At 38.0% G+C, this 12,616-nt stretch overlaps 1 protein-coding gene across 1 annotated transcript; it reads right to left on the bottom strand.

Moving 5' to 3' along the window:
• Positions 1-11,625: 11,625 nt before the first annotated feature.
• Positions 11,626-12,144, bottom strand: LOC115221045. Its single transcript, XM_029791259.1, has one exon. It carries the CDS (start codon positions 12,142-12,144, stop codon positions 11,626-11,628), a length of 519 nt encoding a protein of 172 aa, XP_029647119.1.
• Positions 12,145-12,616: the final 472 nt, after the last annotated feature.

The following is a 12,616-nucleotide window of genomic DNA, read 5'->3' as shown; positions in this document are numbered from 1 at the left end:
AAGAAAACATTAATAGACTTTAGAATATCTTTAACCTAGTTATACTCCAACATTTAATTACTAAACTATTTAACAAAACAACCACTATTAATATTTTTATAATATAGTTCGCATATAATAATCATAAAATAATAAATAATAAATACATAAAAATAAGTATATATAAACTATCCATATTTCTTTAGAAAAATCTGTCGGAGGCAAGCCATGAGACTCGAACTCACATCCCTGTGATTACCATTAAGCTAAACTGCCCAGCGACGAATTCTTTTGCAATTTTTGGATGCATAAATCTAGCTTCAAAAGACTCTATCTTACGTATAATACAACATAAGTTGAAAGTCAATAAACAGAATATGGCTAATTTCTCCAGTTCATGCTATATCATTAGCATCACCATGCGTTTGAGAATAAAATTATTTCTTCATCTGTATGATAGCGTCTTATAAAGCTAGATTTAAATATCCGAAAATTGCAGAAGAATTTGTCGCTGGGCAGTTTAGCTTGATGGTAAAGCACTTACAACGTAATCACAGGGTTTTGAGTTCGAGTCTCATAGCTGGCCCCTAACAGATTTTTCTACAAAATATGGATAGATTATCCTGTTCAAGCTATATTATTAGCATTATCCTGCGTTTGAGAATGAAATTATTTCTTTATCTATATCTTTTAATACGCTTCAAAAGCAAATCTTGTTTGTTGACTTTCAACGTAAGTTGAATTTATCGTATGATAGCATCTTATAAAGCTAGATTTATGTATCCAAAAATTGCAGAAGAATTTGTCGCCAGGTAGTGTAGCTTAATGGTAAAGCACTTGTTGCATAATCACCGGGATGTGGTGAGTTCGAATCTCATGGCTGGTCGCCAACAGATTTTTCTACAAAATATGGATAGGTTATCCTGCTAATGCTATATTATTAGCATTATCCTACATTTGAGAATAAAATTATTTCCTTATCTCTATTTTTCAATATTCTTAAGATTAAAAACTTGAAAAATTACAGGACAATTTATTACACTTGGAAAAGTTCAAGACAACTTATTATATATGGTAAAGTGCATAAAAAAATTTACTTAAAATATTGCAGCTAAGGATAAAATGTGAATACTTAAAATTATTTGATTTTGATTTACAAAGTAATATTATAACTAAAAAAAAAAAGGTACTATCATTTTGTTAAAATATTGATACACTTGAATACTGAGAAACAGAAGTCCTAATATAACTAAAGCTTTATACAAAGTAGAATAGAATACATGGTAGGCAAATTCCTTGTGTAAAAAATAGGCATTGGGTCAAGACTAAAACTGGGAAGACTTGACAATAACTCAGGCAATAATTCAAGCAAATTTTACTGTGAATTTGTTGTTACAGGTAGCTTTTACTGCAATAGATAGCTAATTTTGTATTGTTCTATTTCTTGTACAAATTATGTTCTACTATTATGTTTTATAACCTATTTTCAACTTTCTAATTATTAATTGATAATTAAAAAATTGAACATGTTTTAAAGTGCAAGAAATATTTTGAGCTATTTTAAATTTTCAATATAAGTAACACGCACACTCAAGTAGAAGTAATAACTTGTAATAAAATTTTTAGTTTTAATAAAAGGTAATATTTTTTAAATCCAAATATTTTCAAGTCCTGTAACTTGTCCTGTAATTTTCCAGGTTTATAATCTTAAGAATATTATTTCTCTTGCTCGCATTTTTCAATGTAAATATGCATACATTTATGTTTGTATGTGTATGTATATATATATATATATATATATATATATATATATATATATATATATATATATATATATATAAAATATATATATATGTATGTATGTATGCGCATACATGTATTTAGGTGTGTATGTGTATGTATGTCCGTCTATATGTATGCATGCGAGTATATATGTATTTATATGTGTATGTATTCGTATGTATGTAAATCTCTATGTATGTATGTATCCATGTATGTATGTATGTATGTATGTATGTATGCATAATAATTCCATTCATATTTAGGGTTCTTTAAAGGAATACAAAACTGACTTTGAGGAAGAATGAAAGGCGAATCTAATTTGAGTGCGATATGAACTTAGGATGGTAAGCTTCATGACTAAATACCGGATGCGATTTTGTCTCACATTTTATTGATTCTTCAAATTCTGGACTTAAATCGAACATTTTCCCCTCGAAATCATTAAACTGAAACACGATCGTTACAAGAGAAGGAAAATCCCTGCCAATTTGCATGTTAACAAGACATTAGCCAATCGATTTATTTTTATATTCGTTTGACGTCTAATGATTTCTAGCGTTGACTGAAAGACACCCATTTGTATGGACAGGTGTCAGAAAAAAAAAATGTTTCAAACACTGTAGTCACAGACAAGTTGTCAGATGGTTCAGTGACGAAAACCAATGAATAAGGTTTAGCAGATAACAAATGAATACAAACATGTTCATACAGGCTACACTAAGAAATCAAAACTGTGAATACAGAATATGGTTTGAAATAATAAAACGTGTCCTTGAAAAGCAACAAAAGCAATAACGGAATCGATATAATGTTGATTTTTAACACCTGCCCTATCTGTGTAACTCTGTTGGTAACTTTGGGACCAAATCGGAATAATCCATTAGATGTACAAATTAAAACAAGATTTAAATTATTCAAAAGGTAAAAGCAGGTATAAAGAAATTACAATGAAAAATGCGGACACAAGAAAGTTAATATTCTTAAGTCATTAAACCTGAAAAAGTACAGAACAAGTTTTTTTTATATCTGGTAAAAGCGTGGGACAAGCATATTTGTATTTAAAATATTGCAGCTAAAGTTAAAATTTTAAAATATTTAGATTTTAAAAGACTGAAAGTAATAGCTTTTATTAGCTATTCTATAATTAAAAAATTAGATCACAGTTTAAGCTATCTTTTCATTTAGAGCACAGTTTAAGCTATCTTTTCGCGGAAGAAGGTTTATGTTCCTATAACCTGTGTTAATTCTGTAACCCTTTAAAATGGAAGATAAGAAAGTTCATTTTCGACACTTGATGCTTTGGGAACCAGACAAAAATTGCTGCAGCTCGGCTGGGATGTGTTACCCCACCCTCCATATTCACCAGATATTGCTCCTTCGGATTTCCACTTATTCAGGTCTCTGCAGTATAGTCTTGATGGTAAAAATTTCAATTCCTTGGATGACGTAAAAAAGATACCTTAATGAATTCTTTGCTATGAAACCACCTCAATTCTGGGAAGAGGGTACTTTCAAGTTAAAGGAAAGATGGAGACGCATTGTGCAACAAAATGGTTCATATTTGGTTGATTAAAAATGTAATGGCAAGTATTTATTGACCTTTTTCTTTCTTTTAAAAATCGGCATGAACTTTCCGGACAACCCAATAGTTACATATTACATTCATGCTAGAAACAATGAAGTTTTAAAATGGTTTGAATAATTAAAAAGATTTTCTTTGGTACAATGGCAGAACATCTGTCATGATAACAGGAGATGAAGGTTTGAGTCCCATGAGCCACCGTCAATATTTTCTATCCACAAGGATTTTAAACTAATATTTAGAGGCTATTATTTATAGCTTTATCTGCTTCGAGACCCACCCTTCCTAAAAAAGAATTATATTTTTGTTTATTCAAGACGTATTCCACTACAGTATGACATGATATGAGTAGTTTCATGGGAAAGCTCAGTATCAGCGCTTCGTTTTGATAGCCGTTTATAGTAAACTTATATAGTACCCCTACAAATAGGGTAAATGTATCTATTACTCCATTGATTGGATAAATGGTGAATAACTTTAACCCTCTAGCATTCAGATTACTTATTTAATACTTATTTATTCATATTTCAGAATGGTTTAAATTCAGGATATACAAGATCCAAATTTTGAATGAAGTGCAAAAGTTCGTATTACCATAACAAATGCTTCTGCAGGTTACAGGGAAATTTATAGAGAGTGAAAAAAAGCTTCTTAGAAGCAAACAACTCTATATTTGGTTTTTAAACAGAAATCTACAAGTCCGTCTACGAGTGCTTGTGAATCGGCGAACGGGTCTACAAGTGATGGTGTGCGCGAGTCTAGTGCGAGTAAAAGTGATTCAGAAAACGATTATAATAATATTTTTTTTATTACAAATGATCTTGACATTCTTTTCACTTTACATAAAATATTCTTTACATTTACGGAGATGTATTTGCATAGCAAGTGACTTGATCTGAGATCATGTGCTAAAACAAAAAAAAAACAATTGCAGCATGGAAGATATTTGTAAGCCATCCAAGAACACACAAAAACCGTTAATTTAATTTTCATTTGTGTCAAAATATTTTCTTCGTCTTCAAAACCACGGCCTGTTTGTTCACTGACAAAACTTGGTGCTTATTGCCATTTATTTACGAGTATTATATATTTTATAGATAAAATATTTTTCTGGGAACGAATTACGGTTTATAACATTGCTACTATGGAAAATTATTGCTCTGCTTTACGAGTTTTTGTTTTAGGTGCGGTTTCCAAGTACAAATTAACTCGTATATCGAGGTCTTACTATATTTAAAAACTATTCTTTGCATAATTTTGTAGAAAAAGCAATTAAAGGGAAACAACTCTTGTCAACCTGTTCCTGCTCTTAAGAGATTCGCAATATTAATTTTTGGCTTCGTTCTAACAATTCTTCAACTTTCTTTAGATGTGTTTGGTTAGTGGAGACAAAATTAAATTTCTTTACACCAATCAAGTCGGGAAAATTTAGAAAAAAAAAAAAAGAAAGAGAAATTAAGAATTATGAGGGAAAATAACACGCTTAATAATAATAATAATAATTATAATAATAATAATATATTCCTAATATTCGTTTCAAATTTTAGCACAAGGCCAATAATTTATGATGAGTGAATAAGTCGAATACATCGACCTCAGTACATGACTGGTACCTATTTTATCGACCCTGAAAGGAATAAAAGGCAAAGTCGACCTTGGCGAAATTTGAACTCAGAACGTAAAAACGAACGAAATGCCGCTAAGTATTTCGTCCGGCGTGCAAACGATTTTGTTAGCTCACCCGCTTTTAAATATACACCAGACAAAATCATTAACAGTATTTCGTCTGTCTTTATATTCCGAGTTCAAATTCCACCGAGGATGACTTTGCTTTTCATCCCTTCGGGGTCGCTAAAATAAGTACCAGTTGAGTACTGGAGTCAGTGTAATAGACTTAACTACTCCATCGAAATGCTGGCCTTGTGCGAAAAATCTGAAACCAAAATTTATATATTTAAAGGCGGCAAGTAGGTAAAATCGTTATGGCGCCGGGGAAAATGCTTAGCGACATTTCTTCCGACTTTGCGTTCTGAGTTCAAAGACCGTCGGGATCGGCTTTGCCTTTCATCCTTTCGGGGTCGATAAAATAAACACGAGTTGAACACTGATGTAACTGGCCTTGTGCCAAAATTTGAAGCCAATATATATATTCTTGCTGGCGAATAGTTTTATTTACAAATGATCTTGACATTCTTTTCACTTTACATAAAATATTCTTTACATTTACGGAGATGTATTTGCATAGCAAGTGACTTGATCTGAGATCATGTGCTAAAACAAAAAAAAAACAATTGCAGCATGGAAGATATTTGTAAGCCATCCAAGAACACACAAAAACCGTTAATTTAATTTTCATTTGTGTCAAAATATTTTCTTCGTCTTCAAAACCACGGCCTGTTTGTTCACTGACAAAACTTGGTGCTTATTGCCATTTATTTACGAGTATTATATATTTTATAGATAAAATATTTTTCTGGGAACGAATTACGGTTTATAACATTGCTACTATGGAAAATTATTGCTCTGCTTTACGAGTTTTTGTTTTAGGAGCGGTTTCCAAGTACAAATTAACTCGTATATCGAGGTCTTACTATATTTAAAAACTATTCTTTGCATAATTTTGTAGAAAAAGCAATTAAAGGGAAACAACTCTTGTCAACCTGTTCCTGCTCTTAAGAGATTCGCAATATTAATTTTTGGCTTCGTTCTAACAATTCTTCAACTTTCTTTAGATGTGTTTGGTTAGTGGAGACAAAATTAAATTTCTTTACACCAATCAAGTCGGGAAAATTTAGAAAAAAAAAAGAAAAAAGAGAAATTAAGAATTATGAGCGAAAATAACATGCTTAATAATAATAATAATAATAACAATAATAATATATTCTTAATATTCGTTTCAAATTTTAGAACAAGGCCAATAATTTATGATGAGTGAATAAGTCGAATACATCGATGTCAGTATGTGACTGGTACCTATTTTATCGACCCTGAAAGGAATAAAAGGCAAAGTCGACCTTGGCGAAATTTGAACTCAGAACGTAAAAACGAACGAAATGCCGCTAACCATTTCGTCCGGCGTGCTAACGATTTTGTTAGCTCACCCGCATTTAAATATGCGCCAGACAAAATCATTAACAGTATTTCGTCTGTCTTTATGTTCCGAGTTCAAATTCCACCGAGGATGACTTTGCTTTTCATCCCTTCGGGGTCGCTAAAATAAGTACCAGTTGAGTACTGGAGCCAATGTAATAGAAAACTAATAAGAAGAGTACAGTAGGCGGTGGAAAAAGCCAGCTTCTATATATGGCTGAAGCGGGAAGACCGAAAATGGCTTGAAAGTTATAACATGCCGGCAGGAAATAACATCACTAGGTGAGACAAGCTGACACTGAATCAGCTTCGCTGAATGACAGGTGACGGTCGTTTAGAGAATGCGCGGGCTAAAACTACGCGCCTTCACTAGTCAGTTAAGGTGAGACAGTATCACGTGACAACTTGCTGGGGCTGCAAGCTGGAGACTGGCGGCAGGTATTTAAAGGGAAAAATTTGACAAGTTCGTCAGTCACCGGATGGCACTCGCTGACGATACATCGAAGAGGACAGGAAACAAAAGAAAGAAGACACATCCGAAAGGGGGCGGGCCCCTCCACGTCAAAACAGTAGAGGATCAGGGGCCGAAACCGGACGTGGTTCCTCCTAATGATGTCTTGAGCTAACTGGATCCTATAAAGGAGCTGTTGTGGTAGCAGACAACGAAACACGGTTGTAATTCCCCCCACAAACACACACTTCCCACAAAATGTACACACGCACCAACACACATAGCATACACCCCTTCAAAATATATACGCACACCAACTCACATAGCACACCCCCCAAATAATATACACACAGACCAACTCACATAGCACACACTCCCACATAATACACACACACACGCAAACAATATAGAAACACAGCAACACACATACCATAATCACCTCCACAAAATATACACATTAACCAACAAACAGAGCATACACACTCACATAATATGCACACAACGGACGCACATAGCATACACACACACAAACTGTACACGCATACCAATACACATAACAAACATACACACCAACAAACAGAGCATATAATCTCATATAATATGCACACATAGCACCCCCCCACCCATACACAATATGCACACAGACCAACATACATTCATACAGCCCCTCATGATATGATGGAAGTCTGTTGGAGTTTGACAGTGACATCAGTGACGCCAGAGGTGAGAGCGGAACCCAAAGGCGGACGCGCAGACGTGGCCACATGTTGGGCAGGTAACAGCAGAAGTAGGATTGGAGATCCTCTCTTTTCGGGCTTGTCGCTTCTGGTCCAGGCTCTTGAGGCGCTTTTCCTCGAACAGCCTAACACCCTTTTGGACAGCTGGACGCCAGGTGCTGCGGTCAGAGGCAAGCGATTCTTAGCCACGAGCTGAAATGCCGCAGGCCTCAAGGGAAGTTTTCACACTGTCCTTGTATCGCCCCAGTGGCCTTCCAGGGTTTCTTACTCCAGAAGCCAGCTCAGAGAAGAAGATCATCTTTGGTAGATGCGCGTCGTCCATTCGGACTACATGTCCGACCCACCGGAGTTGGGCCTTCATGATGAGGGCTTCGATCCTGGGCATTTAGGCTCTGCGAAGCACCTCAGTGTTGGAGACTCTGTCCTCCCAGGAAATTCACATGATTCGTCGCAAGCAGCAGAGATGGAACTAGTCAAGTACTCGCATTTGCCTCCTATACAGCATCCATGTCCCACAGCCGTAGAGCAGAGAGGTGATGACGACTGCCGTATAGACTGCCAGCTTGATGGAAAGTCTAATGCTTCGTTCGGCCCACACACATGTCCAAAGTCTGCCAAACGAAGCTCCTGCCTTTGCAAGCCTCATGGAGACATCTTTGTCCATGCTGCAGCTTGAGGACAGACAGCTTCCCAGGTATGTAAAGCTCTCCACGTTGTTCAGGGTTGTGCCTTCAATCTAATCTGAGACTCAGGAGGTGTCATGCCAGGTGCAGGCTGAAGCATCATTTCAGTGTTTCGCAGGCTAATGGTCAGTCCGAAGGCTTTTGCTGCTTGTGCGAGACAAGTGTCAAGTTCTTGCAGCAGGTCTGGTTCATTCAATGCTGCAAGCGCACAATCGTCTGCAAACAGGAAGTCTCTCACTACGGCGCCCAGGACTTTGGTTTTTGCCTTCAGACGTCTGAGGTCAAAGAATCGGCCGTCACATCTGTAGCGAATAGTGACACCAGCATCAGACTTTGATAGGGCGCGGAAGAGCATGGCTCTCGAGTGCTACAGGCACCATGTAGCCCAGTACCACACGTTCCATGGTCGGGTCGTCGGCGACTAAACTGCCAACTCCACCAGGCTTGCTTGGTAAGGTCGGTGCTTGTTGAACACCCTACGGGACAAAACAGTAAGACCTGTAAGAGAGTGGAGGTACTACGACGTAGTCAACGGCCATTCAACTATATGTGTTTGTGGGGTGTTTGTGTGTTGAATTTTGGACTCCCTGTGTGTATGTATTGTATATACTGAGTTCTTTTTTGTTTAAATTGTATATATCGTTTAGGCAGTGGGCAGATCCTTCTGGTCCTGTACGGGTAGTGTGACGTTCCCGCTCTCCAAGAGTCTCCTGCTGCCTTGCGGGTAGGTTTTTTTGGTTAATCAAAGGCTAGGGAGTAAACCGTATCCAAAGCCAGAGTGGAGCCCATAAGGCAGTTAGGTAATGAAGTCTATCATCTCCAGCAGCGCCTGCAGTCCAGTCGTGGCTAGGATGTATCATCCTGCGTCCCGCCTGGCTAGATCAGCTGGACCGAGAGGGGGGTGGGGTGGGCTTGCGCAACCCAAGGCCTCCACAGTTCCCTTGCCCAGGATTCAGTGACTCCACCCCCTCTACTTCTTCTTCTTTCAAGTCCTGAGGCGATGGGCGCGTGGTGGTGGTGGCAGGTGCAGGATAGCGCTGGGAGCTGCTAGCCATGTACCTACACTCGGGTTGTCGTTCTGCAACCTACTGGGGCAAGGGCATAGTTCGGCAGCCACTCTGACGACGGAGGAGCCCTCTTCAGGGATATCACTGCTCGCCCCCTTAGGGGGAAGAGTCTAGAAAAGGTGACCTAAAGAAAGCTTGCCTCATCTCATCCTGCCAGCATACCGCCGCTAACTGGTCATATACCACTCGGTCGAAACATGAAAGAAATACGAAAGATGAATCCAGAATCTTCCCGCCCGAAAAGTACTTTATGTGTTGGAGCCTGGAGCATCAGGACACACATGGACAACCAAAACTGTGACAGACCAGAACGTCGAACAGCACTTGTGGGTTGTGAACTGCAGAGATACAGCATTGATATTGCTGCCCTCAGCGAAACACGCCTCGCCGTCACGGGGAGATCACCGAGGCTGGGGCTAGATACACTTTCTTTTGGTTAAGGAAGGCAGCGGATGAACGCAGGGAAGTAGGAGTTGGCTTTTCCATTCGCACCGCCCTCGTCAAGAACATGGAATCCCTCTCAAGAGGAATCAGCGATCGCCTGATGGTGATGAGAACTCCTCTCCAAGGCAAGATGCACCTGACACTCATCAGTGCTTAAGCCCCAACTGCGACCTACACTCTGGAGCAGAGAGAATTGTTCTATCAGAACCTCACCAAAGTGCTACGGTCAGTTCCTAAAGAATAGCAAGCTGCTGATACTCGGGGACTTCAATGCCCGTGTAATGTCAACATCTTCAGCTGAGAATATATCTTTAAGTGCAAGACGGATTTTACCAATTACTTTCAGGTTTTGGTTAGAGTTGTGAATTTGCGGGAGAGTGTCACGCTCATTCATACCAGTTTCTTTAATTTTCAGCCATTCTATCAGGATTAGATTGCTTAGATCCTCCAGTTCAGTTGGGTCAATTTCTGTTTTACTTTCTTCATCTATTTGATTTTCATCTGCCTTGGTGTTTATGCTTGGTTCAGAGAGTATTTCACTTTGCTTATAAGTTACATTGACTCTTATTATCATTACCGCATTTTCATCAGACCTGGGTTAGTCTGTAATTATTTCCACAGTAGTATCTTCTTTACCTGCATCTTCATTTCTTCTGACGTTGGCAAGGTTGTTACTATATAAGATCTTACTTCAAGATGCTCCTCTCTTCAGTTTAGGTAGGTTTGTCCAGTATTAGATTTATCTCCCAATGACCATTTTTCATTCTTTTTCTTTTGGTTATTTGATGACGAGCTTGGATGGCCATTTGATGGAATATTCCGGTTGTGGGGCATTTCGAGCTCCTGCGTCATGGAAAGATTTGAACCAGTATCTGATTTTTCACACCCAGTCTGGTCCCTCACTGGCGTGCGCGGCCCATGTTAGCTCTGGTGACGAACGATCCTGTGTGTATATTGCTTTGTTATCTTTGAGGCATGATGCGTTTGGACGTTAATATTAAGGTAGGATCTGTTTGTTTTGCGTTAACATTTTGAGACAAGATGTTCTCTGAATGAAAGCATTGCTCGTAACATCGCTTTTAAAGGCAAACAGATCTGTATTCGTCTGTATGTATTCGTTGTTGTTGACAGATTTATCTCCGGGCATAGTTTCGTTGCAGTTATTTAAAACTTATAAATTATTCACTCTGTGTTAGTTCGAAGAAAATTGTATTGTTATAGTTTTGTTTCGTTTGCGACACGTGCTGTCATATACTTGTATGTGTGTCCTGTAAATTTCACGTAGTTGTGTAAACATTGGGTGTATGTGTAGTCCTATGGGTATTAATATATGAATGTATAGACGTTCGAGTGTATGCATAATTAAATCAATTTATGAATTTACTGTTTTCTTCCACTTATATTTTATAATTTGTAAAGTTTTCGACGTTGATTTCGCACGTGTCTTTCGCACATCTTCTTCTTCTTCTTCTTCTTCTTCTTCTTCTTCTTCTTCTTCTTCTTCTTCTTCTTCTTCTTCTTCTTCTTCTTCTTCTTCTTCCTAGTCAAGAGGAAGAGCGCGATGCGACTGCAGTCGATATTTTATTGGTTGAACGATATTTCGACAGATAGCTTGTCTTTGTCGAGTTCAGAATGAAAAGTGATAAAATTTCAAAATTATAGAAACTAGCCGAACCACCGCCCTCCAGTCGGTCGATTCAGTTACTTACATATCTACACTCCTGTTTGTAGTTTGGAAGTAAAATGTGAATCCTACTATAATTTTCTTATAGAATTTCCTAAAAGACAACTTTGTCAGTGTATATTCCATTCATACCCTTATACTTTGAGTCCAAAGCCAATATATGCACATTGTTCCCAGAACCGATCGTGCTATTGGCAACATAGCACTGGTCATGGATGAACATAGGTGTTGGCGGGTAAATTCCAACTGTTTCTTAAGTCTGACCTTGGGATTTGTCCTTTCAAAACCCAGTTTCAGAGGAAACTGCTTCCTGGAAAATGAGAACGGATAGTCTTCAGTGGTGGTCAGTGGAATTCGTGGTATCATTATTCGGATTCCAGCATGTGTCCCATCGGCCACATCTGCTTCAATAAGGTGGTTGTGCAAATTCACGACCATATATCTTGTTCCGTTACAGTGACCTCCTGCTGGATCAAGGTTTCTGAGCAGCATAATTGAAGAGTACTTCTTCAAAACCAAAATGTATGGTGGAAATCCTGATGAGTTGAGATCATTGATCAGTTCCGGCGGGAACTCAGTCTCGTTTTCGTATAAAGTATCACAGCTTTGATAAGTTCTACTATATCCTTGTAGAAGTTTTGACATGACAACTTTATTACTTTTTCAGCAGCCTTGTTTGTAGGAATAATGATGGCTCTGCTGCTTATCCATAGACCCTCTCTATATTTATCCTCAATAGCCCTGAAGACCACTTCACAAAGATCCTGTAGCCTTGTAGAGTCAATCAAATGCAGTGGGACTATAGATACTTTGTATTCACCAATTTCTTTATTGAGAGAAAATGTTCTATTCCCCAGCTGGTCAAGATAGGGTGCGAAAGTAGTGTCAACACCGCAAGAATTTCGGACTCTCATATTGACAGACAACTGAAAGCTTTGGACATGGAAATGTATGACTGTTTTAATGTGGCATGAACAATCTGGACTCTGTAACCTCTTTGCACCAAGCGCAAGATCTGCTTCCATTCTCCAGAAAACAAAATAGTCAGACCGCCAAACAGCTTATCTGGTTGTTGTCAAACTTCTCTAGGACTGCGATCAACACAATCATAGACGTG

This window comes from Octopus sinensis, linkage group LG17, assembly GCF_006345805.1.
Source record: "Octopus sinensis linkage group LG17, ASM634580v1, whole genome shotgun sequence".
NCBI classification, from domain to species: Eukaryota; Metazoa; Mollusca; class Cephalopoda; order Octopoda; family Octopodidae; genus Octopus; species Octopus sinensis.
The sequence above is the reverse complement of the archived record's forward strand: the minus strand, read 5'-3'. Positions and strand labels throughout refer to the sequence as shown.